This window comes from Topomyia yanbarensis, chromosome 2, assembly GCF_030247195.1.
Source record: "Topomyia yanbarensis strain Yona2022 chromosome 2, ASM3024719v1, whole genome shotgun sequence".
Taxonomy (NCBI): Eukaryota; Metazoa; Arthropoda; class Insecta; order Diptera; family Culicidae; genus Topomyia; species Topomyia yanbarensis.
This window is the reverse complement of record NC_080671.1, coordinates 315,317,806-315,345,324: the sequence shown is the minus strand read 5'-3', so window position 1 is coordinate 315,345,324 and position 27,519 is coordinate 315,317,806. Positions and strand designations below refer to the sequence as shown.

General features: G+C 37.9%; 1 protein-coding gene across 7 annotated transcripts in view; it reads right to left on the bottom strand.

The window, feature by feature from the left end:
* LOC131683645 (serine-rich adhesin for platelets) overlaps positions 1-27,519 on the bottom strand; it is a 69,684-nt gene that overhangs the window by 26,842 nt on the left and 15,323 nt on the right. For 3 of the 7 annotated variants that reach the window (XM_058965787.1, XM_058965789.1, XM_058965788.1), the window contains exons 2-3: positions 24,190-25,275; positions 3,801-4,144 (exon numbers count right to left, since the gene is read on the bottom strand). In XM_058965787.1, coding sequence (XP_058821770.1) covers positions 3,801-4,144; positions 24,190-24,268 — 423 coding nt within the window. In that variant the 5' untranslated portion in view covers positions 24,269-25,275. Of the gene's footprint in view, positions 1-3,800; positions 4,145-24,189; positions 25,701-27,519 lie in introns of those variants that run through there. The other 4 variants (XM_058965790.1, XM_058965792.1, XM_058965793.1 and 1 more) reach the window with 4 other exon arrangements.

Here is a 27,519-nt window from a genome sequence, read left to right as displayed (position 1 = left end):
CAATCGAAAATGTGACATTTCATCAGACAACAATGGTTATGCACTAGACTGCCCAGCAAATTAATGAATTTTTGAAAAAAATAATCGGCCCACCCCTGAGTCGAATCCTAATCCCACCAGGAGTACTTGCATCAAATTTGAAGCAAATCGAACAAGTCTAGCTACCGGACCAACGTGCCTGAAGTTTGTATGGGATTTTTCGACAATTTACATGGAGAAAACCCACTAGCTCGCATTTTCGCTGCTAGGTCGCACTGCATGCATCGTATTATCACTGTAAGTGAAATAAGAAAGATAATTTAATTGTCTACAACTTTGTCGAAGACTGCTAGTCAATCCGGCTTTGTTAAAAGAAGTTCTTAAACTTTTAACGAAGTGATGTCTGAGTCAGTTTTGCATGGGGCCTAGCAGTAGATGGTTGTATACCAGTACTCGATTTCCATGAATTATACATTTTCTGTGAAATAATCGTTAGGTTTAGCTAAATAGTATGTTCAGAAGAATTATTGTACATAATAAGAGTAATGTTTTGGTTAGAAAATTTTAGTTCCACCTGTGACCGCATAGAGGGCGCCAACACTATCTTTTCATAGAAGAGAGATAGAATATCGAGATGTTCGGAAGAATTATTGCAGAATGCCTGTTCTACAACTTTGTGGAAGATACCTAATTTCTATCTCTTTCCGTTTCAAAGTTAGTGTTGGCGCCCTCTATGCGGTCACAGTTTAAACCAAAATTTTCTAACCATAACATAACTCGTGTTATTTACTATAATACTTCTGAACATACTATTGAGCCAAACCTAACGATTATTTCACTAACTTCTTTTAACAAAGCCGGATTGACTAGCAGTCTTCGACAAAGTTGTAGACAATTAAATTATCTTTCTTATTATCACTTACAGTGACAATACGATGCATACAGTGCCAACTAGCGTCGAAAATGCGAGCAAGTGGGTTTTCTTCATGTAAATTGTCGAAAAATCTCATACAAATTTCAGGAACGTTGGTCCGGTAGCTAAACTTGTCCGATTTGCTTCAAATTTGGTGCAAGTACTCCTGATGGGGCTAGGAATCGACTCAGGGATGAGCCGATAGGGGTCATTTTTTCCTGTCACTCTATTTTGCACCCATGGTAAATTATAATGCGCGAGTTCTGCAAAAAGACGCTACACCACGGAAAACTTTGTACAAAAGCAGCTAGAAAAGCCCACCTACTCCAACCCTAAACAGCACACCGTTATCTTATGCCAAACCGCGAACGGCTACAAAACCAATATCTACGGATCTGACAGAAACAAATATTCACTCAACAACAATCACGCCCAGTGTCTCCAAGCCAACAACCGGCACCACCAGCAAAGAAGCGAACGTAGAGGAGGACGGATGCGTTTGTCTGTGCGTTCGCATTTCTGTTTGACGCTCTATTGCTTTCTTCGAAAATACTTTGAATTGGCTTCTCAATACTTTGTAGTGTATTCCGTCGATTCAAGCAATAAAACTCGTTTTTTTGTTAACTTGTACACAAAGTAGATAACTCTCTTAACTATCAAATAATGTTTTCATTTTTTACGTGGTCATCATATAACAATTTAGTAAGGCGAATGATTACAAAGAAATTACTCCGAGTACCGGACGTGTTCGCCCATTTTTCGGGTATAAACGCGGGCCCCCAAATACGACCCGGCACCCCCTCCCATCGGGCCTGCCGATTGTAACGGTTTATGCGGAACGTTTCAGTGAGACCTTACCAACCCAACCTGTAACTCTGAAACCAAAAGTCAGAACCGATTGAAAGTCAATTGCAGTTGATCATATTTTTCATTTGAAATCAAGTTTATAAAAATCGGTAAAGAACTCGCTAAGAAATAGATGAGGCATTAACTTAGGAATGTTACAATCTCCATGGGGGCTTCAAGAACCGTCATATGTGGTGGTACTTCGATTGGTCATTAAAGATCTATACCCGCGAATCCAAGTAATGTTGCATACATTTCAATATGTATTGCATCATTTGGCCATCATGTTGGTACCAGTTCATATGGGAAATTGCTGTGTAACCGCAGTCTTCAGCTAGTAACTCTGGACCCGGGAGTCGGATCAACTAAAAATTCAATAGCAGCTTTCACCTTGCATTTGTAACTAAGTTTGCGTAAATCGGTTCAGCCATCTCTGAGAAACTTGTGTGAGTTTGTATAACACACATACATACACACAGACATTTTCCGATCTCAACGAACTGAATCGAATGGTATGTGAATATCAGTCATTCGGGCCTCGGTTAGCAGTTCGATTTTTGGAGTGATTGCATAGCCTTCTATTATACGAGAAAGGCAAAAAGGGTCAGGAAATATCATAACTCTGGAGCCGTAAGCCTGGAGCCCCGATCGGAATGAAATTCGACAACAGTTACCCTAGTAACAATTTAGGTTTTAAGATAGTTTTTGAGCCACTCATAAAACTTAGATTGCACTTGTAGCGTGCTATAAAACTTCAATTGTTACTTGGGTAGTAAGAATACTTAAGGTTTCGTGTGAGACTTTGCAAGAGATGTGTATTTAATTCAGCGACTTTGTCAAGGTATTACCAGTTTATATGGAAATTTGATGTGTGACCACATTCGTCTACACTCCGGAGACAGAACCCCGATTGAAATAAAATTCAATTGGCTCAGTTGTCTCTGAGAAAAGTACAGTGACATTATTTGGCACATACCTCCTATCTCGACGAACTGAAACGAATGGTATATGGAACTTGATCCTGCTGCTCTCGGTTATGAAACCGCTTTTCAGAGTGATTGCATAGTCTTTGTTTATACACTCAGGTTTTTTAACGCGGGGGATACATGCCGCGTAAATGAAAACCGCGTAAATTTCAAAATCCGCGTAAATGAAAACCGCGTAAATTTCAAAATCCGCGTAAAAAAACCGCGTAAAAAACTTGAGTGTATGAGAATAGCAAAGAAGCTCAGAAATTTTAATGTCTGTTCGCACTCTTCAACTTATAACTCTGGAACCATAACTCCGATCCAAATGAATTTCGACAGCAGTTAGTAAGGATACGGCTGAAAATTGAAAGTGAAAAATTGTAACACTTATTTTTAGACTGTTGTGCAAGGGCGGTTTAGTTTTGTTTAGTACACCGAATGAACCGAAAGCGAGTTATGAATGTTTAAAATCCTCCTGGATTCTACTTAAAAATCACCAAAATCATTTTTATGGAGTTTGCAGTAATTAAAATGAATGGTTAATTTTGGCGCGGAGATGGTTGCTTCTAAAATAAAAAAAATTGCTCTGACTTTGATGTTTGTTTTGTATGTGATAGGTTAAATTTGACAAGAGAATCCTATATCAGACTGAACGGGCGCAATAGGAAGAGCGAGACACATTTTCATTTCCGCCGCTCGCACTCGTATCTTTTAAAACTGCAGTGCGCTATTATTGTTTGCATAATTCATGAAACTTTCGTTCAGCTGTGGAATTCGCTCTCATGTACTGGCGGCTGTCGGATTGGTTGCTTATTAATTTTTTTTGCTAGGGTAGAACATTCGATTTCAATCCGAATTTGAATTGATGGCATCTTTTGAAGTGATTATGACTATAAAGAAATGTCTCATATATCTTTTTCTGTATATTTTGCACGAAAGCTAAATCTTTGATATATGTACTGTTATCGCTTAGAAGTTATAAACTTACTAGATATCTTACCAGTTTTTAGGAAATAATATTCAGTTCAAAAAGAATTGAAGTTGGGCTATGGCGGATTGGTAGATAGTGTATTATGGATATGAATAGCACCTACCTCCGAACCCTTCCCGTGAGCGACCTTCGTAAGACGGTAGCAGCGGTCCACTCCGATGGTACAGATCGTGGGATTAAACCCGGATAAATATCGCCCGTTTCCACAGCCGACATCGCACACTACCGATCCGGGCTCGAGTCCCGCTAGGAATTGTGCCACCTTGGGTCGCACTTGGCCAACCGGTTCCTCACAGTGCTCGTACACATCGTGCACGTAGGCTCGCTCGAGTGCTGCTGACCGGCCGCTGGCGTCAGCTCGGCTGTTCCGCTCCATTGTAGACGTCGCCGACGCGGTCGTCGTCGCCGCTGCTGACGCTGTTGGAGGGCGGGTTTCTGACGTTTCCTCTGCAAGACGATAAAAAAAAGATAAACGTAATTATTTTAGGCTTTCGTAGGACTTATGTGGGTGTATAAGAGGCTTCCAGCAATATCCGATCAGTTCAATAGTTCTGCCAGTCCGAAAATCAAACTGTTAATATTGCTAGTGTAATTATTTGCGACGTTGATTAGATTGGAATAGAATGATTCTTATAGCTGCTATGATGCAATGAAGGATGTGACAACAAATATTCTGCGATTCGATGGGGGGTTATCAAGAGCTTTTATTTCATGATGGCACTCTGTAGGAGCAATTAATAAGTGACTGCATTTGGAGGCAAAAGTATTAATTCTGCTGGCGACTGTAGAAAACCCATCAACTAAAATGAAACCATTTATATCCTAGTGTGGTTTGTTTATCTCATTAAATTGTCTATATGTATTGTTAAGATATATTTATGCTTGACCATGAAAACAAGTTGGGAATAGCTTTAGTGATTTTATTGGTGTACCATATGATGAGCTGATAGCTGGATTGCTGATTACTTATTTTTATTATTTCACTCAGGCGCTGGCGTGACAAGTACAACGATCAAAAACTGATCGATTTTAACCCTCTAGTGCCCAATTTTTTTTTGGCTTGAAAAAACTTTTAGAGGTAGGCTTCATGAGGAGAAAAACGAAAATAATGTTGAAAATTCTTGAAAGTAATGCATTTTTCATTTAAGCCTTAAAATAAGTAGGCCGCTTAGAACCGGTGTCGGGCACCGCCGGGCGAATAAAAAACAAAAAAAAATTTTCTTCTAGTTACTTCAACATAAGCGAATACAGATGGTTGCTTATATTTTGGACTCCATCAGAACGCAAATTACCTAAACTGTAAGGAGTATTTATCTAGTGCTTTGGTTGTTTAATTATTGACTTCTAATTTATAGTAGGGGAGTCCAGGGTTGGCGATGGTTTCACTTATCATGTTTTATCTTTTTACTTTAAGAAGGTCGTGTAAAAGAGAATGCGTTGCGAGCAGACTGTTGACTGCATCACATAATTTTAAATATGTGACGCAGAAATCTCGCCAACTTACGACTATACGCACAATGATGCCTCCTGGCCCTCTTTTGATGATAAAGTATGGATCACGTGAGATGTTTTTTGAATAAAACTGTAAATCAATCGATACTTGTTATTATTTTTCAGCCTCAATGCTCTGACATTTTAAATTCGGCGCACACTTTGTATTCAACAGTGAATTTTCGAAATTCTTCAGGGGAAATTCCGAAGTAAATAAACAAAAAAACTAATTTTAACTAATTAATGAAATATCGCTTACAACGTGTATGAAACAGAATGTAATGCAACATAAACACATTGGAGAATAGATTACACAGTACTTGAAGTGCAGAACTAAAGCTAGCGCCATATGTCCAATCCAAAAGGAGAAAAAATGATTCCGCCAACTAGCTCCAGACTCTCCTAAATATGATTAAATGATAAGAACAGCCATATTCTAACAGCAGCATTCACCTAAAGTTTTTAAAACATACTTCTTTTCATCTAAAATTGCACATAATGGTAGTTTCGGTACGATATGTAATCACTAAAGATTGAAATCTTTTTCGCTCAGGTGCCCAACACCGCCTCTAGCCGGGCAAAGTGTTTTACCAAAAAACCTAAACTTCCGAATTATTCCACTAAGCCAATTCACATCTACAGTGAAATGCTAGTAACAGGCTACCCAAAAATATTTTTTAGTTATTGAAATTTCCAAAAATAGTTAAAATTTGTTTAATGAAGATTACCACTAAACCCAAACTAGTTTTTTCCACGTTTCCTCGAATTTTCAACTTTGAGCTTCAGATGCCTTTGACAGAAAGCTACGAATATTCAAATAATGTGTGTGTATGAAAGATGTGAGCATTGGGAAGAAAGGCTAGTGTGGATGACAACATACAATCATGTTTTAGTAGTTTTATTTAGATTTTTGTAGAGACCACCTAGAAGCGGTGGTGGAAACTAGAGAGTTAAATATACGTACTCTTTTGCATCGCTCATTTAAAAAAGCTTGAACATCCCTCGGAGTAATTTAAGAATGTAATACACATTTCCACAATTATATCAACTGCAACAAGCTATTGAATTATTGTTTGGATAAATGAGAAAGGCACAATCGCACCAATAGGTGGGTTAAAACAGGTTTTTTAGTGTCCATTTCTCAAATGTACGGAATCTGGTATTTAAACAAGATGTATGTATGAAACCGTATGTATGCTATGAAACAACATGGCATATTTAAGATTTAAACTGAATGGTAAAAAATCCGCCAAATGATTCACAGTCTAAATTAAATATGATAACGGTAAGATATATATGAATATGGAAAATACATTCCCTGGCCATATCACAGAGAACAGACATCCATGATCGAACAAAAATATTTAAAAAAACGTGTGTAAACATTTGAATTATTATACGATAAACACTAGCGCCGCCACAACAACCTATCCCAACTATTCGTCAAATCCATTCCGGAACCGGTTCGAAATCATGAATGGATTCAGTATGGAATCTTGCTCAAAGAAAACAACCGATTCCGACTCTATCGGTTGATGCATTTGAGCTGGAATTCATGCTGGAAGTCCGAACCGTTTCCAGACTAGTTTGACTGGGTAGAGGAATAACCGCTGTCAATTCTGTCGAACTCTGCCACAAAAATCATGACGACAGTAGCGCACCTGGTTTGGATATCCCAACCACCTTCGAAACCGTTAGAGATTTTACACAAGTTGAATGCTGAAGATGAACCTCTGTTCTCTGTGATATTATTATACTAACTAACTGGTTCCGTTACCATCATTTTATATTTGTTGTTTAATTATGCTATTTCTCAAAAAAATATTTTTCTACTCATGTAATTATTTTCTGCAATTTTTTGAAGATCTGCCACATAGACAAACATAGATGTCAGCAGTGTAGCACACGAAAAAATAAAATAATGTTATAAGTGTTCTTATTTCATGTTTTTATATTTCTTGATTAAATTGTGTTTTGCCTTTCTTCGACTTTGTAAACGAGGCCCGCAGGGCCGAATCTCTTATACCATTCGACTCAGTTCGTCGAGATCGGAAAAATATCTGCACGCGTTTTTTTTATCGAGGGGGAATCTTCAAAAGAGACCACTACCGACTTGGCCGTAGTACTGTCGGATTCTTGCTGCAGCCCTTTCTCTAGCAAGACTACCGACTAAACCCTAACCTCCTGTATCTCCGTATCCTTTTCCTCCCGGGACCACCGTTGAGTATTACTTCGGGAGGGGATTGTGCTCTTGCACCTTCTTTCTTAGAGCCACTTGGCTCCTCGACAGCGCCTGTTCGCTGTGTGGGTGTTTTTTATTTTACATTTCTTTATTTTATTTTTTTTTCTTTATTTTTTTTAATTTTCATTTTTTATATTCTTTTTTATTTTTATTTTATTTTTTTTTATGTTTTTTAAATTGTTTATTTATTTATTTTTTTTTCTATTTTTTTTCACCCGCTTACAGCTTGCAACGTTACCGGTTCACCGGCGTTTGTCGTCGCCGACATCGGAACCCGTCGTGACGTGAACCGATTCAGGGATACCGAAAACGTAACTCGCATCCCGTCACCCCCACCCTTGGAGGATTTTTTTCCCTTTTCTAACAGTCGTTAAACTGCTTGTTGGAGTTGCCAACTTAAAGCTCGTATCTCCGCTGCGCTAGATCTCCGACAGAATTAATGTTACTATCATTAGCTCTTAGCTGTCCTTGAACTCGTTGGCCCCTCTGCATTACGCGGAGCCCGTTGGCTCCCCTGCGTACGTTGAGTCAGCATGCTATCCAACCCTCGCTGCGTAACCGATCACCAATGTTGGAACCCGTCGAGACGTGAACCGATCCGGAGATGCCGAAACGGGACTCGCATCCCTTCACAGCCACCCTCGCAGGATTTTTAACCAACGTGAAGCTGCTTGTTGGTGTCGCTAATTTAGTGCTCGTTTCTCCGCTGCGCTTGAGCTCCTGCAGAATTAGTGTTGCAGACTTTAGCTTAGAGCTGTCCTTTGGCCCGTTGGCCCCTCTAGGTACGCTGGGCCCTTCCCGATCAGAAGGGCATAACTGATTTATTACACCTGGAGTTATTAATTTCAAAAATATTTTGAAACAGAGCCTGTTATAAATCCGGCTGGTTCGTTGTTAAAATAACAAAAACCTGGCTAATGATAACAAAATTGTAACAAAATTTGATATGATTTTATCAAAGTTAAAACTAAATGAGATATAATTGTTTTCCAAAAGTTTATACGTCCTCTGTAAGAGAACTGTATTAGATATAATCATCTAATGACTGTGACCTAGTAACAAACGATCAATTCATAAATTGATGGTCTCATAATAGATTATGTTATAATATTGATAGTATAGAAAACAGTCCGCAATCCACTTTCAATTCAGTTATCTGAATATAACTCCAGTTGTTATAAATATCAACCATAGTTATAATAGTGTTATTGTTTTGTTATGCTCTTCTGATCGGGTTTGGCTCCCATATGTACGGTGAGTCAGCACATTATTCAACCATCAATGCGTAACCGGTCGACCCCAGGACCCTCGCCACCGTCGGAACCCGTCGAGATGTGAACCGATCCGGAGATGCCGAAACTTGACTCGCATCCCTTCACAGCCACCCTCGCCGGATTTTTAACCGACGTGAAACTTCTTGTTGATGTTGCTAACTTAGTGCTCATTCCTCACATACGAACGTCACCGCGCTGGAACCCGTTGGGGCCTAAACCGATCTGGAGGAACCATAAGACCTGGCTCGCGTCCTTTTACGACCACGCTCATAGAGTTTGTAACAGACTTGTACCACTCGCCCATATCTTACTAGTTGGCGTTGCCAGCTTGCTGTTCTATTCGCCACTTTCTCTGAAGTTCCGACAGTATTAGTGTCACTACGCTGCTGACGGCATTCCATGTGTCCTCATCTCGACACATCTCTGCTACAATATTCTCTACATTAAGCGACGGTATCTCTCTTCGCGCTGCTTCAAATCTAGGACAAACGAGGATCACATGCTCCGGTGTTTCCTCGACGTTTATGCACTCCGGACAAAAGGGTGACACAGCGTGTCCGAACCGATGTAGGTACTGTTTAAAACAACCATGACCAGACAGGAAATGCGTCAGATAGAAGGTCACTTCGCCAAGCCTCCTATTTACCCAGGTCGAGAGAACCGGTATGAATCTGTGAGTCCACCTTCCTTTTTCCGACGAGTCCCAATCATGCTGCCATTAGGCCATCGAGTCAGCTCTCATTGTTTTCCGTATTCCCCTGGCCCCCTTCCGCTTATAGCATTCGTTATCTTCCACAAGGATAAGGCCGATAGGGATCATTCCAGCGATAACGCAGACTGCCTCTGAAGAGATAGTCCTGTACGCGCTCGCGACCCGCATGACCATGAGCCTGAACGTACTACTCAGCTTTGCTCGATTCCGCTGTGTCTCGTACGTTTTGCAGGAGGCTAACATGGTCCCACAAAACTCGGTGCAGGCAGGCGTCACACTTCTCTAGGTCTACATGAACACTATCTTCCCCCTATCGCGAAGGGAATATTCATGTTCGTTTACGCCAAAAATATAATGCGGGAAGACTGGTCGCACAAGACTGAAGCCCTGACCTTCGACTGGAAGATAACCTTCCTTCCGTAATTCAACAGCTTGCGTCATCCATGGTGCAATAGGCGAACCGCACTAAACGTCATCCAGGTCCTAATCTATAGTCGCCCGTTCTGAGGCCTTCAGATAACACCTGGGAGGGTATGTATGGTTTTTTTTTTATCGAGGGGGAATCTTCAACAGAGACCACTGCCGACTTGGCCGTAGTACTGTCGGATTCTTGCTGCAGCTCTTACTCCAGCAAGCCTACCGACTAAACCTTAACCTCCTGTATCTCCGTATCCTTTTCCTCTCGGGACCACCGTTGAGTGTTACTTCAGGAGAGTATTACTTCGGGAGGTATTACTTCGGGAGGTATTACTTCGGGAGCGGGTGTGTATGGGTGTGTGTATGTGTGTGTATGTATGTATGTACGTATGTGTCAAATAATCTCATTGATTTTTCTCAGAGATGGCTGAACCGATTTGCATAAACTTAGTTTCAAATGAAAGGTACAACCTTCCTATCGGTCGCTACTGAATTTTTTATTGATCCGACTTCTGGTTCCGGAGTTACTTCCCATCGGTCGCTATTGATTTTTTTATTGATCCGCCTTCCGGTTCCGGAGCGACGGGTTGAAGAGCACAATCACACAGCAAATTCCCATATAAACTGGTACCACCATGATATCGAAATGATGCAATACATACTGAAATGTGTGCAACATTACTTGGATTTGCGTATTTAGATCATTAATGACCCATCGAAGTCGCTTTGACCATATTTGCCACCTATGACGGTTCTTGATGCTCCCAGGGAACTTGCTAAGTCCCTAAGTTAATGTCATACCTATTTCTCAGCGAATAATTCACCGATTTTTACAAACTTGGTCTCAAAGGCAAGGTACAGCGTTCCCACTGGCTGCTATTGATTTTTTTAATTGATCCGAACTTCGGTTCCGGAATTACAGGGTGATGAGTTCGAACGCGCAGCAAATCTCGATTCCAACGTATATGGCGAGGAATGTAAAAAGGTGAAAGTTTTACCTTTCTCATATTGAAAGGTTATGCAATTGCTCCGAAAATCGACTGTCATGTGCTATTCTACTCAGTTCGTCGAGATCGGAATATGTCTGTGTGTAGTTATGTGCAGACATGTGAACAAAATGTCCACATCGGTATCTCGGAGATGGCTAAACCAATTTTCACAAACTCAGTCGCAAATGAAACGTATAACGTTCCAATCGGCTGCTATTGAATTTCATTTTGATCCGACATCTGTTAAATTTTGTGTGGGTTTGACTTCTAGTTACTGAATTACAGTATGATGAGTACGATCACGCAGAAAATCCCGATTCCAACGGATACTGCGGTGAATGTATAAATGTGAATTTTTTTCAAAAATGCTACCGCAACTGCTTAGATTTATAGTTATAGGTCACTAACAGTCATTCAAAGTTTCTTTAGCCACATTGGCCAGCATCGCCGCATCCGGCTCCAGGCGGAAGTATCCAAACTTAGAGTAACGATTGCATTACATTACAACTTAGAATAACGATTATATCGGTTTCTCGGAGATGGCTAGACCTTTTGGACCAAACTTAAATGAAAGCTTCTACTGAACAGCTAATAAATTTCATTCTGATCCGACTTACAGTTCCGGTGTTACTTACGAGTTGTGGCAAGCGGTCACATAGAAAATTCCGATTCAAACTGATACGGCGATGAATGGAAAAATCGCTAAATTGTATATAAGTTGTTTATATTTCCAGTTCTAGGTCACTGACGGCCAATCGAAATCTCGTCGACCACATTGACCATCATAGACAGTTCCGGAAGTGCCCCTGAAAAGCCAAAATAAACAAATTCACATCAGTTTATCGGGGATGGTAGGGACGATTTTCACAAACTTAGTCCCGAATGAAAGGTATTTAATCGCCATAGGTGTCTAAAATATCGTACGGATCGGCTATATGGTTCAAGAAATATAGACTCAACCGTTCGGTCACATATGAAATTCCCACATAAGCCGGAACAATTTTTTTTCTTAGAGGTACCACATGAAATTTCAGAATTCCAATTCGAACTTTCGATACCAAATATCTTCAAAATGTATGAAACGGCTAGATTTTATGCAACGCCGAAAAAATTTTGTTTTTCGTTCAACGAGTAACTACAAGTCTAAGCTTTACAAATCTTATTGAATTTCTTGTGTCAGACAATTTTATCAAGAGTTATCGTGTTGCCCGCGGTGCTCATCGACGTGGAAATGGTTGGATGTCTACTCTTGGAACGCTCGTATTTTTTCGTACATAATGAATGTATAAATAAATCTTACCATTACACAAAAATTCCATTGTTGATTTGCTTTCAAAATCATAAAACAAAATACCTTTCGGTTTGAACACTTCACACCAAACGCCCACTTAACGCCAGCGTTATACCCAGCCCGGGGACAACTTGACAGATAGTGCTTGTTTCATATATGTACCACCGATTTGATGGTGGCGCTAGTATGTCTTTTCTGTACGACTACCACGAACAACGACACGAAAAAGTTTCAAGAGAAAAGCGTGTTTCGTTACGTGTGTTATGAACGCCGTCAATGCGGCTAGAACAACATTTAGAAAAAGCGTATTCCAAAATGTGGATAAAGAAAAATATTATTAGAGAATAAATTTATCCCTGATTGGAAACCGTCAGCAAAGTTACATAAATCTTATTATAGATTTAGCTGGAAGGTGTTGTTTTTTCCTTCCTAAAAATGTTTTGGTTTTCTTGTTGTGTGAAGTTTGTAATCGGTAAATCATTGGTGTTATAAATGAAATATAAATAAAAAACTTTTTGGCCAATGAAAGTAAATCACCAAGCTTAACAATTCGTGAACCTGCGACATCTTGTTTCAAGTTCATTAAAAACGTCAAGAATTCTAGCAATTTGATTGGGAGAATAAACAATATATGTAGGATTTTCTACACATTTAGCAAAATTGGTTTTGAATAAAATTTGTGTGCTTTTATCAGAATTCTGGCATCAAACCAGTAGTGCTCGGTTTCAGCAAGAATGCTGCCAGGAATGCACAATTTTGTTCGACGTCGGCCAGAGTTTTGTTCGACTTTTTCACTAATTCTGTGCGGAAGATTTTGCGATGGTTTTGGTATGGATCCCTTCAGAATTATTCTGGCATTTTACTCGGCTCTACCGGAGGATTTCATGCCTTAGGAGATGTTGATTAGTTTCGGAAGATTTTCGGAAATTCCAATATAAGTGGTAGTGGCTTGATTTTGAAAGTCATCTTCTTGTATTTCCGAAAATCGATTTATTTTCTTTCGGATTTTTTTAAATTCCAAATGGAATCTATGTTTCTGTTTAAGTATGGGGGAATGAGGACAGTTTCTAATGTGAAAAGCAAAATAAATTTGATGAAAGAAATGCTTAAATTATTTTTTAGATATGGAAAATAGTAAATAGGATGCGCCTTTTTCAAATTTTGCTCCATTCGGGCCGCCATGACATCACCAAATCACCACAAAATTTGCTTATGAGTTCAATATATGGGAGCTGTCATGTTGTCCCCGGGCTGGTTATACCTAAAACAACTAAACACAAAAATAAGTCGAACTGACCAACAAACTAAACATAAACACCATTGGGCACAAAAATAACAATTCGCCTTAATCGCCAATAGACCACACTATGGTTATGAATTCGCTGTCCCGATGTTTTCAATGAAAAATTACTTCGACAAAATTTTATATTCAGAACATAATTTTATTCTGAAATTTCTAAGCAAGCTTTTATCATAAATCACAGGGCTTGAATTATAATGCCTACTAATTGACCCAGACGACTGGATATATGGATGCAGATCCCATATTTTCACCTGTGTCATAAGATTATCCAATATACAATCTTGGCTGGAAAAGGTTAAGAACAAGAACTACCCCCTTGATGCACCACTGCTTAAGTAAATATTAATAATACATCATTGCCTGTAACAAGTTGAACCGTTGCTTGCTAGCACCCTTCGTCGGAAATGTACTGCCAAGAAAAACGGCATAAATGGTGCATAATGCACCAAAATAACGTGAAACGATGAATATGATTAACGATATCATGCTCTTGAACCTATACACCAGGTCATGGTACAAACAAAAGCTACGGATATACCGCTGTTTAGCCGTTTGAAAACGAGGACGAACGAAACGAAAACCTCGAATGAAGAATGCCCGAAAGGAACAACAGGGAATATAATGTTAATAGCTCTATTGCATGCACCGATTTACTATGTCCTACGATACTGAAATGTACTGTAAGCACGTTGTTGAAATTCACTTTCTAACTTTATAGCTACACATACGTATGTATATGTTCAGGATGTTTGGTAACATTGGTACTGCCTGGAAGCAAAAGCTTTTGCCCAAGGGAAGCTGGTCGAAACAGTTTTTCTGCATCAGATAAGCTTCAGAACTTTGCAGAAGAATGCACTAGGTAATATAGCAACAGCAAGGAAAATTGATCGATGTTCTGTGCACGCGAGAAACACTGTCCAACACGCGATGAACGAAATACACTACAAGGACATCCAAATTGGTTGTAATTTTCAGCTGATTTGTGATGCCTTTGCTTCATCTCAACCTGCATTTTATCCATTTATTACAGCGGTTGAATTGAGTGATCGTTTCTGATATTCCCGAGCCACGACTGCACCATTTTGGCTCTGCAGTGAACCATGTGACCAATAACGAAAACTTCCGCTGCAGTCACAATTAGACAGTTCCAAAAATATAATAATAATGGGGTTGTTGGCTGGGAAAATAGCTACAGAAAGGAGGTATGTGGCTTTCAGCAGCCAGTTGATGGCTGTCGGTAAGTGGAAATTTAGTTTGATTGATTTAGCGGTAAAGCACGCTGTGGCACGATGTGTGACACAACTTGACATCGGAGTTATTATTTTAGTTTATAAATCTAGAGAAAATTTAGAATAGGACGTAAGTAACATTGAGAGTCTCTCTGTATTTACTTTCTCTTTCGATTATTACAATATCACTGTAACACCTTGCATTAATTTACCAGTACATATCAATAGCCGATGGTTATTACTAGAATATTATGCACAGAATTGAGTACTAAATGTCGAAACGACCGAGTAATCAGCAGAAGAGAAAGACCCCAAAGAGAATCTCTAATTGTTACTTATTCTAAAATTTCTCTAGGAATATTTTTTTCTGATGTTGGACTACGTCAACTTTGCTTCACTTTGCAAATTTAACGAAATGATATATAACGAAAAGTGGTTAGGTTTCAAACGCTTATATTTCAGCTATTTCACGAACATTTTTGAGATGTTTGCACATATGTGCCATAGATACCACATTCAGAGCAAAGTAAAGCATCCTCTTGGAAGCCGAAAAGTATGGTTGAGCTTTCTCCGAACATCACTCTATAGCAGTACCATCATTACACATATGCTCATTGGGCCACGGCAGGGCCAGGAGCCCCAAGATTGATATAAATCCATAGGGAGGGATTCCATTTGGCATAAAATCATTTGCCATAACGTCGTTTTGCATAAAGCTACTTGGCATAACCATAGCGAGATTCAAGTGGTTCTTTTGCATAAAGCCATTTGGCATAAGGGTCATTTAGCATAAAGCATGGCACAATAGACGACATTAAAACTAATTCCTCAGGTCTATTTGATTAACCAGACCTATAGGTCAAGGCCCGAAATAATAGGTTACAAAATCGGTAATTTTCTGGGATACCGTTTCCCGAAATACCATTGCCCGATATAGACTATACAAATTGCAAACAATTGTATTAAACAAGTAAAATTTCATATTGTATAAATAATAGTTTGGTTAAAAACTCATAGCAATCCAGATATTCGAAAATGGAATAGTTACTATAAACAGAACACAGATTCCCTCCAATTTTCTTAACCTGTCCTGTAGCAGGCTTCTCTTTAGTATCTTATAATTACAGATTATTTGTTGCATGACATTTAACAAATGTGTTAGCTTTCATACAAGATGACCTACAAATGCAAATGTTCTGAATGCATAGATTCCATACTTACTTTAGTTTTCTGTGTAATCAATCTGACAGAAATATTATTCCTCTCACTGAAGTTGATTCTTTCTTTCAAACATGAGCAGTTTTTGGAATCGTACTTGTATCAGAGTGAACCAAAACGCCATAAAAATATGAACGAGTATACTTTGTGCCAAATGGCGCTTATGCCAAACGACCTTAATAGTATTGAATATCCTGTGCATTTCATGCCAAATGACAATTATGCCAAATGGTTTTTATGCCAAATGACCTACTATTAAATTATGCCTTTTGCCAAACGGGCATTATGCCAAACCATCCTCTGAAGATGGTTTAACTTTGATTGAATTGTCACGATTTCTCCCTTTTGTCACCAAACAAGGCACCCGTATGCCAGTATTGGTCTAACAATTGTTGTGTAGATCCACTGAATGTTCTTGGATTTAAGTCCCCGAGATTTGCCGAAAGCACGTCTACATTGGCCGAAGGTCTTGAAAGCTTTCTTGATCCTGAAATCGATGTGAGCTGTCCAATCAAGTTTCGATTCAAGAATTACCCCAACGAACTTAACTTGATCTGCGATAATAATTTCAGAGTCAAAGAACTGTAATGGGCGAGCTCCAGTTATAGATACCATTGCTCAACAACACATTAGGCTTGTTGCATCAAAAAGTGTATTAATGCAAATACCGGTGATCATAATATGATAATCATCGGCGAAACCATACGTCGGAAACCTAAGCTCATTAAGTTTCCTCAACAAGCCATCGGCGATAAAGTTTCATAGAAGTAGTGACAGCACACCTTGAGGACATCTGCAGACATTCAGTTTCCTTATCTCTACTTGTCTTAATATTGTGCACAGATGTCACTTGCTTAGCATTGCGTGTATTCAGTTCGTGATATATGAACGTATTCCATGACCTCGTGCTGCTTCCAAAATGGATTCGAAAGACACCTTGTCAAAAGCATCTTCAATATCGAGAAAAGGGGTCAAGTAGGTCAGTTTTTTTTGGTAAGCTCATGCGATGGTATTTTTGCACTGATTTTGACAAACAAGCATATGGCAACGTTTTGGTAATAATGATTTTATGCCTGGCTAAATATTTTTCAAGCTAAATCCTATAAGGCGAAGGTACTTTTTTCGAACTTTTCCAAAATCTGGGGGTACGATAGGTGAGGTTTGATAAAATAATGTACCCGCCTAGAAAATCAGAGGTTCAACTTTTATTTAAAGAGTCTGAATACAGCAGAATGTTTTAAAATTAATAACACAAATAATACATGCAACCCATTGGCGTCATTCAGGTAATAACATGAGAATGTGGCAAATGATGTGAAAAATCATGAAACCGCGGAAGGAAATGTTGAAAAAAAAAACAATGTTTTTCAGCAGCTACGCCTGGCTTTGTTCTTGCGAATGACTTCTTCGGTGTCCTCGTCGTTGCCAGAGTGTGGAATTGAAGTTGTGCATTTCGGCTCATGTGGTTGCTTGGCAGTGCGATGATCATGTCTGCGCTTCGGAACATTTTTTTTCCTTTTCGTTCTCTTTTCCGATCATTTTTTTCGATTATCTATTTCAACTACACCCTAAATTATTATATTGTTAACTCCCGCGAAATATATGACGCGCTTTCATTCATGACGAGAGCTGTCCTTTCACACGAGCACGCCATGTTTTGAACGGAACCTTGGATTGTTTAGAGGCTGATCGAATGTTGGCAGCATCTTGAACAGATGCAATTGTGTTCTTTAGGTCTTCTTCACTTCGTTTTGACGTTTTTCGCATTGTGCGTAATTACAATATTCTGTCAAAATAATTCTACTCTACATTATAGTAGTGACATATAGTGTCCCCAAACGGCTGAGCTATCGTGCCCCCAAGCGTATGTGTCATGTTGATGTTCGTATTTATTCAAAATCAACAATATTGAAAACACAACACAAAACTTGTGTTTAGTATTAATTGTTACATATGAAAAAACCTGTTTTAATCCACCTAGCGGTGCAATTGTGCCTTTCTCATTTCTCTAAACTATGGCACGGAGGCTTTTTATGTTCAACATAATTGTGGAAATGTCCATTACATTCTTAGTACACTTTGCACTTATACACAATGGCATGCCAGCCACGAACTTGATGAGCTACGTGTCGACGGTGAAACACTTGAAACAAAAAAATATCATACTCCATTAGCCTAATCAGCATTAGATCAATGTTATCTGCTTGCTAACTCATTTTGTCATGCGGGGATGGGTATGTGAGGAGGGCGAAAGTCCCATGAACGAACGACTCCCCAGCTTAAATTGGTATGCTTTGTAATATAGTGGTGGTTTAAAGATGATGGGGTTGCAAGGGAGGGGTATGAGGTGGTGGTCTGAGGGGTGATTTAAGGAGATTTTTAAAGGAGGGGAGTGAACAGTAGAGGGGGGGTGTAACCCCTCTCCGTAAACCATCAACTACGCCCCTGTTAAAATCCAGAAACCTTACGCGAGTCGAAAAAAAAATTAGGGGGGATTAGGTTGACGTTTTTCAGAGTGATTGCATAACCTTTCTATATGAGAAAGGTAAAAATGTGCAAAATCCAAAAAAGTGAATCTTTGTCAATTTTTTTTTCGTGTTTGCATCAAATCTCGACGTTTTATGCACCTTGAATACATTTAGCATCAAAAATAAAAATTCTATTTTTAATTTTTCCTATAGTTTTTATGAGAAATTTCTGTGTGGCCGCACTCTGAAACCCGTAATTCCGGAACCAGAATTCCGATCGATCCAAAATTCAATAGCAGCTGATGGGAAGGTTGCACCTTTCATTTGAGACTAAGTTTGGGCAAATCGGTCCACCCATCTCTGAGAAAAATGAGTGACATTATTTGACACATACGCACATACATACACACACACATACACACACACATACACACACATACATACACACACATACAGACTTTTTCCGATCTCAACGAACTGAGTCGAATGGGATATGACACTCGGCCCTCCGGGCCGGGATTAGGTTGACGTTTTTCAGAGTGATTGCATAACCTTTCTATATGAGAAAGGCAAAACACATTTGACATTTGTTTACATTGAACAAATGTACTGTACTGAGAACAATAGATAATGCGTTTGTGCAGAACAACACACGAAAACATAAACGACGCCGTAACTAATTCAGCTGATCCACAGTAACAGCCAAAATGACAGTCGTCAACGATGTTCTCTACCGTGTATCTAATTTACGCAATATGAGCGACCCCTTCAATAACATAGCAAAGATAATGCCCTATACCTATTGTACCCCCATACCTATTTGACCCCATTCTACTCTATTGGAGAAAAGGTACACTCAATTATTTGTAACTTTTTAGTGCGTTGCTAATGATTTGTATTTGTTTATTAACAACTTTGCGATAACCTGTCGACATATGCCTTAACACCGATCACGGAAGCAGATGACAAATTTGAATTGAAAGCCGTTTACATATATTAGGGGAAACCGAGGAAAGTTGGAACAGAGGAGAGTTCAAACAAGGCCCATTGCTAGCGAAACCATGCCGTTAGAAATCTGGCCAAAGTTCTTTTGTTATACATTTTCCTATATGTTTAATAAACGATTTTTTTTTTTTGCAAAATTCCTAACGGTATAATTTTGCTAGCAATGGGCTTTGTTTGAACTCTCCTCTGTTTCAACTTTCCTAGGTTTCCCCTGGATATATTGTTTTATAAAGGAATAGTTTCATTAATAGTCTAATGCGCATTTTTTAGAAGAACTAGTTTTTTGTGCGAGAGAGCACAATACCTAACTTAAAGCACTTAAAGTTTGTGTTTAGCGTTTAGGATTCTTCTTAGTTTCCGAGACCCATCTTCAATTTATCATGAAATATGAAGATATTTTTTCTAGTCTAGACAACGTTCAAATAATAAACGGTGAACCTGCCCTATCTTTATCATTCCTCCTTGGTCAAGACGCTCTTCATTATCAAACAACGCTATGCAGCTCTGAAATTCAGATTACCATATGAGGAATTCTGCGAAGGTCCATCCGAAAATCATTAAAATCGTGACCGACCATCTTTGATTCCGATGAACCTTTACACGTTTCTCCGACATGAAAGGCTAAACATTTTCCACAGTCAATGACATAATTTTGACTCAAGAACAATTTAAAAAAAAATGTTTTTGCATGCAAAAAAAAAAGTTTGTTTGCCGTATTTTATTCAACAAAATAATCTGGCAACAAGTTATAGCGAATAAAAACTTCTGCACAACAAATATTCACTGAAAAAAATGTTGTGACATTTTTCACAAAAACAAATTTTATTGAATATTAATTAATCATTACAGAACCATTTTTAAAATTTTTATCTTCCGTCAATGAAACCCTAAAGAAAAGGAATTTATTTTAAATGTAATTGTGGAATGGAGAAACTATCAATAAATTTTTTTTCTGACGATAACTGGTCGGTGTTGACTCAGACCGGTTTAAGTCGCAAAACCTTACAAAGTAAGATAATGATAGTACTGGATGAAGAATTTCTTCAGCTACTTTGACTTTTGCCAGTATTGCAATATGTTTCAATTAACGAATTATGGGAAAAAATTAATTGCGAGTAATAATGTGAAGGATGCTGAGATTGTAACTTTAAATACGTTTTTCTCGAAATCAATACGACGCACAGTGGGACAAAATAAAAAAAAACCGGACATTGATATTTAAGACGAAACTGTTAGTTATGGCACTTTAATATCTTCAGAAAGGTTTCTTTATTTTTTAAGCACTTTGATATAATGGTAGCAAATTTTAATTTAAGGGGGTATATACTCGAATGAAAAAAAATATCTTTATCATTTATTATTTAATTGGTAAGGTGTCTATGGAAAGATTGTAAAGGAACATTTTTTTGAGAAAATTTGTTGAAGATCCTAAATGTCTGTCTCTTAAGCGATAAAAGTTATAAAGTGAAACAGATGTACATGTCGACCCTTAAAACAGTTTTTGACTATAACTTTTTTATTTGATTTTTGTCAGTTTTCCAATATTCAGAAAAGTTGTAGATGCTTTAAAAATACATTTTTCCACGGAATATTGCAACTCGCTATCCCTTCGTTTTAAGGAATTATGATCATTTTTTTTGATTTTTAACTCTATCTTTAAGGGGCTACAATTTGCAGAGTAGCAGATAGTAGCAGCTAAACGTAATATAATTTTATTCAGCAATATATGCCCTTTCGATATATATATATATATATATATATATATATATATATATATATATATATATATATATATATATATATATATATATATATATATATATATATATATATATATATATATATATATATATATATATATATATATATATATATATATATATATATATATATATATATATATATATATATATATATATATATATAACATAGGGTGATTTAAATGGATACTTAAAAAAACGTCGAACGACGTAGCTTAACTTTTTGCATTATTGTGTGTCCCACATTTATACTTTAACTCATTTTTTCAGAAAAACTTTTTTCTATTCAAACAATCTGAACAAAATTTACAGGGTTTGTTTTAAAGCTTAATCAACGATGTTTCTTGAAAGTTAGAAAACCTGGTACGTTTCGTTTGTTTGTTATGGAAGGTTAAGTGAAAAAAGTGGTGTCCCACATCAGAGGGGCAGACATAGCGTAGTTGGTAAATCAATTGCCTTGTGAACAGCTCATCTGGGTTGGATCCCAACCCCGAACAACGTTTATAACGCTTTGCTCAGACAGGTTGTCACATTAGCTGGTCAGTTATGAAAGTGAAATGGATTAGGAATATCTCAAAACAAACCGTGAATACTATAGATCAAGAAGCAAAAATGGATCCATGAATAATATTCTCAGTTTCGTGAAATCGTTCATGTAAAAATTTTAGGTTCACGTTCAAAATGCTATATGAATTATATAATAAAAGAGACCAGTGGCGTAGCCAGAAATTTGGTTTGGAGGGGGTTTTGATGAAAATCGTAAATTTTTCGAAAATTGCTGAAATTTAGTATGAGCTTGATAAATTATTTAAAATTCAGAAACATAAGTATCTAACAGATGTCATTGCAGTCTAAAAACAAGAGGAACCAGCATGAAACAGTTTCCAAATCTCTATAGATTCTTTTCTTGTATAATATGTCAATGAAGTAAAGATCTTTTAATGTGGGATAAATGTTTTCGGCGTTCAAGACCACCTAATTTAATAATACTTGTCTTTGAAGGTTTGACAGCTTCTAGAAGTTTTCCAATATAAAACAGCGCATAGTCTGATATAATAATTTTAGTGATTAGTCCTCATAGAGGTAATTATGAAAAATTAACTCTTCAAAAATAGTAAGAGACTTGCTGCCTTCGGTAAAGTTGTTGATAATGTCACTTTAAACAATTTTGTTCAAAATATGAAGGCTTAATGAATGCGGCATATCGAGATATAAATGAACATGCTATATTATGTTCAAAACAATCATTGCGAGTTGAGAACACAAAACCTATAACTAAATTAGTTATGGAATTTGCGTTTCGACTTCATCTCATCAGAATCTGACACTAACATAGTGATAGGACTAAGCCAGCGCCGAATTGATGCTTGCTCCAAAAAACGGAAACACTCTCTGTGTGTCTTGGCAAACCCCTTGTCCGTTTAATATTTGGGAATTATTTTAAAGCTAGATTTTTAAATATATAAAACCCCCACAACCACCCTGGCTACGCCACTGAAAAGAGAACTATTTTATGATTTTGTGAAATATTTAACGTGCATGAATGGTGAATCGTGACCAATATACAGTATATACAGTAATATACAGTCAGTAACCAGTATACATGGCAGGAAACTTACGAATTATACTCTAAAATTTGTGGAATAGTTCACGAGCAAATGTCAATACTATTTTGCTTTCGTGAACGGATTCACAACCAGGTCAAGATGTAATGTAGTCAGTTCTCGTCGTATAGTTGAACCTCAAACAAAATTCCGAAATTTATGAACAAAATCACAAGTCAACATATGGTTTATGAATTCATAAAAATTTGAATTTGTTCTAGGAAACCAAGTGGTATTAACATGAATGAAAATAAATATCTCACTAAATAGAATGCGCTAATTGGTTTAATCCAATTTACTCTTTTGGGAATTAATATTGCATAATGCCAGGCATATGGCTCCCTAGCCGTAAGATAATAGTTCGTTTTCGCTTTCTCGTTAGCAAACCAGAACTTCTATTTTTGTTGCCCGGGACATCTCCCAGGATAAGTCAGTTGCTTAGATGTTCCCATATGTCATGTGAGCTGTTTGGAATTTTTTGTGTGCTAGTGCTAACTTGGGTACTTGTTTAGATACATCGTCTAAGTAGACGCCCAGTTGGTGCTAGTTACTGAATTCGAAACACAAAAAATCGAACTTATCATTAAATTGAATAATGTGGGCGTTACAAAGGAGAAATTGAGAACAGTCTTACAGATAGTTGAACTTTGTGGGCGGCTCAACGATTTGATCTAAGATGGGATTCATTCTATTCTTTTATAGTTCCAGTTCCAAATGCCAATGTCTTTTTGAAACATTTGCACTCGAGACAAACTAATGAGTCCCTCGCCCTAATTCATCTTAGCTACTATATTCATCCCACCCATTTGAACACATTAGTTAGAGCAGTGTCTGCTATCTCTATTCAACGATTTAGCTCAAATGGTAGGTGAATAAGGGTACGTTGTACTTGACCTTCCGATTCGCTCAAACGCGAGCGTTTTACATTTTCCAGGCCAAAATTTTAACTGTACTGGTACTTAGGAACTAAACAAAGATGATGATATCTATTTAAGCGCAATCCAGTCACTCTAAGTCGAGTTATCAACGAAACAGTGTGACATTCTGACTAATGAGATGCACAAGGGCTCGTCTAACCTATAATGAATAAACTGCTTTTTAAATTTGTTTTTGTTGACATTCTAATGTAGCAGGGTTAGGAGAATTACACTATGAGAAAATATCGACAATATCAATATTAGGGTGGCACAAGAAACTGAAAATGTAGCAATCTTGTATCTTATTAAACTTTATAAAACACTTGGCTCAGCTGTTTATTTAATTACATTTTCGTAAAATCCATAACAAATCATAAGTGATAACGAGTAAAAAAGTCGCAGAAATACGCTTGCGATATATTATACCGTTGTTCACACCATTCATTGTCGATTTTATTGACAGCCATGTGTACAAAAGCGGAAGAGGATTCACATTCGACGATGGAGAGAAAAAATAAAACTGGGTCATGGATGGGATATATGTTGGACTGTACTTTATTGCGAATTCTTACCTTCATGGCCTGTGCCGCAGACTTTCGATTTCGGGGCGGGGAAGGTGGTTGTCGTCGAGGACGACGTAAGCGTGCCCATTGAAATGAATCGAAATTAGTTGAGTTTATCAGCGTCCCAGTCCCTCCGGAAATACGTCAACGCCTAGCAGCATAAGTTTTTCTCTCCTACGAAGTTGTCGCAAAGCGCGGAATGCCTGCGGTCTAACTAGGCCGTTTCATTATTCTCTGGAATAACAGGGTCACCATCCCTCTTCCGGTGATTTTTTACGGGTTTTCACTGTAGGTGGGAGGTAAACCGATTCACTATTGGGAAATCTTCCTTGCATTCGGGAAAACTATGGTTAGCTTAATGCACACTCGATTTAGTCATTTTGCTATTTAGTTACTGTCGATGAACAACCTGATTCTGAAGAATATTTATGATATTCGATGTTTTATTTCATACACAGCCATCCCAGAATTACTGAGGCAGTGAAAATAGGTCCATGCATGGGGTAACAAAAATTTTCACTTTTCAACTTGCAAGCACTACACTTTTTACTTGAAACTTTTCCCATAAACCTAATGCCATTGCTGCGAAAGGAATTTTCACTACCGCATTATTGTTAATCCTTTCCCGTCTCCTTTGTGATTTCTCTTGCTATGCGTTGACTCTTCCCTACCTCCGCGCTTTTCTTCTCCGACGTTCACGTGGAGGCAGAAGAAGCTTTTTCTTTCTTCACTTCTTGCTTATAGTGATAGCACCAGCAGCAAACATTAACGATGATGGAAAAATCGAAGGAAAAATATCTGATTTCGCCCCCGATAGTCGGGTGGTTTTCTTCTGCGCGTTCTGCTCCTTGTTCTCTTTCCCTATCCGGTCATCTCTCATTCCGTTTCACTCTTCTCCCAGGAGGACGAAGGAAAATATGGTGTCGTTCTTTTTCTTGCACTTACGAAAATCACTTTTCTTCTAATCTATGTCTTTCTGCAGTCAAAACCTTTCTCCTGTTTCACGAAATTATGCTTCCATTTGGGATGGTTTAACGTCACTACAAGAAATACACTGATTTTCCTACGCTCGGGAATTTTCCTTCTGCACTAAAGCTTTTTAGAAAATAAGGCTGTATCACCATGTAGGATGTTATTTTGTTACTATTTACAGTTGTTAAACTATCTTATATTCACAGTTATTGAAGAAAACTTAGCTAAGAAGAACCTAATATCCACTTTTCTCGTTTTTTCAGCTTCTTTTTGGGCTAGTTGAGGAATCGAAAAAGAGCTGATGGAACTTTTCTCTACCATTCAGTAACACGGACTCGATTCGACTCGGTTCGGGCTTTTGGCTTTTCCCTCAGACAGAGTTGTATCGGGCTCCTGTAGCATTTTATGGCTGTGTGTTTTTTCTATGATGAGGTAAAAGCACACATTGGTAGTTTTCTCAATGAATGAAAATTTCGATTCGGGTTTTCCCCGCTGCTGGGGTGAGGCAGTATGGACTGTACACGATGCGTAGATAGCACTCATACGTCTATCGCGTACACCCACACATGCATGGTTGTATTACGTAGGCCAGGATTGATGGGCATTGGTACTCGAAATTGGACAATGACGCATACGTTAATGACATTGTTGTTTTTAACATAGAAAAAACGGTGAAGCACTAGCTACAAACTGTTGAGAAACACCGTTAGAATCGTTACTAAAAACAGTCTTCAGTTTTACTGCAGAATTGGGTCGTTCATGTTACGCTGCGCAACAAAATGACATTGATTCACCTATATTTATACTCAAGTGGACGCAATCAAAAGCGACACCCTAGCTACCTTTCCAATTGAGACCATCGGACTACTACAAAAGTACTCGGAATTCGGTAGGGCTATACTATTCTTCCTGCGCAAAAAATTACCCCGTTTAGTCCAATGTATTATCCCATCAGACACGTAGTTAGATGGAGGAGGGGATGGTGCTAAAGCCCCACCCCGAAATGATTTAAAAATACTATTATTTGCTCAATTTTGAAATATTTTTGAAACAATAAATGGAATTAATAAAAATATGTTTAAGGAACCTGGCCTTAAATGTTTCTGAGTGGCTGAATCTATAAGTAGGGATTAACGTTTCGATTTCTCTTCAGTATATGACAGTCTCTCGCTCTGTTTTTGTTCGTTATGCAATTCCTACCAGAGATGTGTGTGTGTGTGTGTGTTAACCTTCCTATCTCCCACTAGCTGGTAGTGATTTACAGAAAAAAGATGTTTGCATGTATTTAAACATTCATGCAAATAACTTGGTTCACGGATTTAAGAAGGTGTTAGCTCAATTGACTTTCCGATGACCCATTTCGTGTACAGTGCCAGACATGTTCCGAGGTCATCGTTCCATCAACTAGCCCCGCCTTACTGTAATGTTTGTATCAATTGGATTGTAACATTACAGTAAGACTTTCGATTCCATTTAAGCAGGAAATCGACGCGTATTTAGTATATTGGTTCAATTTGTATATATAACATAACACATGCGTACTAGAAAAATTACCATTTTTGCAGTTTTCTACCTTCATTTCTATCTCCCATTTATGTCTCCTTTGACTCTCATCCACATTTCTTGAATTCCTGTTTATTTAAGAAAGAAAAGGGGAAATAATAAAAAAGAACCGATAGACTCCGTGTTTTCCTCAGCGCTTCCGTTTCTCCTAGTCTGGTGTCACTGCCTGTTGGACTTGTGTAAGTTGTTCCATTGGAGATCTCCAAGGAGCTGTAATTGGAAGAAGATCTGACTTCTATCCAGAAGTATCAGTTTTTCACATTAATAGATTATATGTGTACACTACAAAACAATCCCGTGTATAATGCAACCGTTTTTTGAACATTTATATGTACATATACACACATAAACACATACACATATATACACACATGTATACATAAAACCGATTTAATCCACCCATCAGTGGGATGAGACACCTCTCATTCATATAACTGTTGTATTATTCATTAAATTGCCAAACGCACGCAAAGCTGGCAAGCAACTATATGTGAGACAAGCACAGCCTCGAGTCCTGCACGTATAACACGTATAATAAACTGAAGAAATTAAAAAACAATAACAAAGCAAACCAAAAATCAAAACATTTATGAAGCAAAAAAAAGTTATTCAAAAAATGGATAGAATGATTCATATTAATCAAATTAATAAAACAAATCAAATTAGCTCAAATGAAAATCAGACAATATTAAAAAAGTTATGAAATTAAGAGAGTAAACTAAATTGTTTCAAGCTAACTGTCATCCAATAAATAAAAGAACTGACTAAACCGAATTAATAAAATGAAGAAACTGAACAATATAT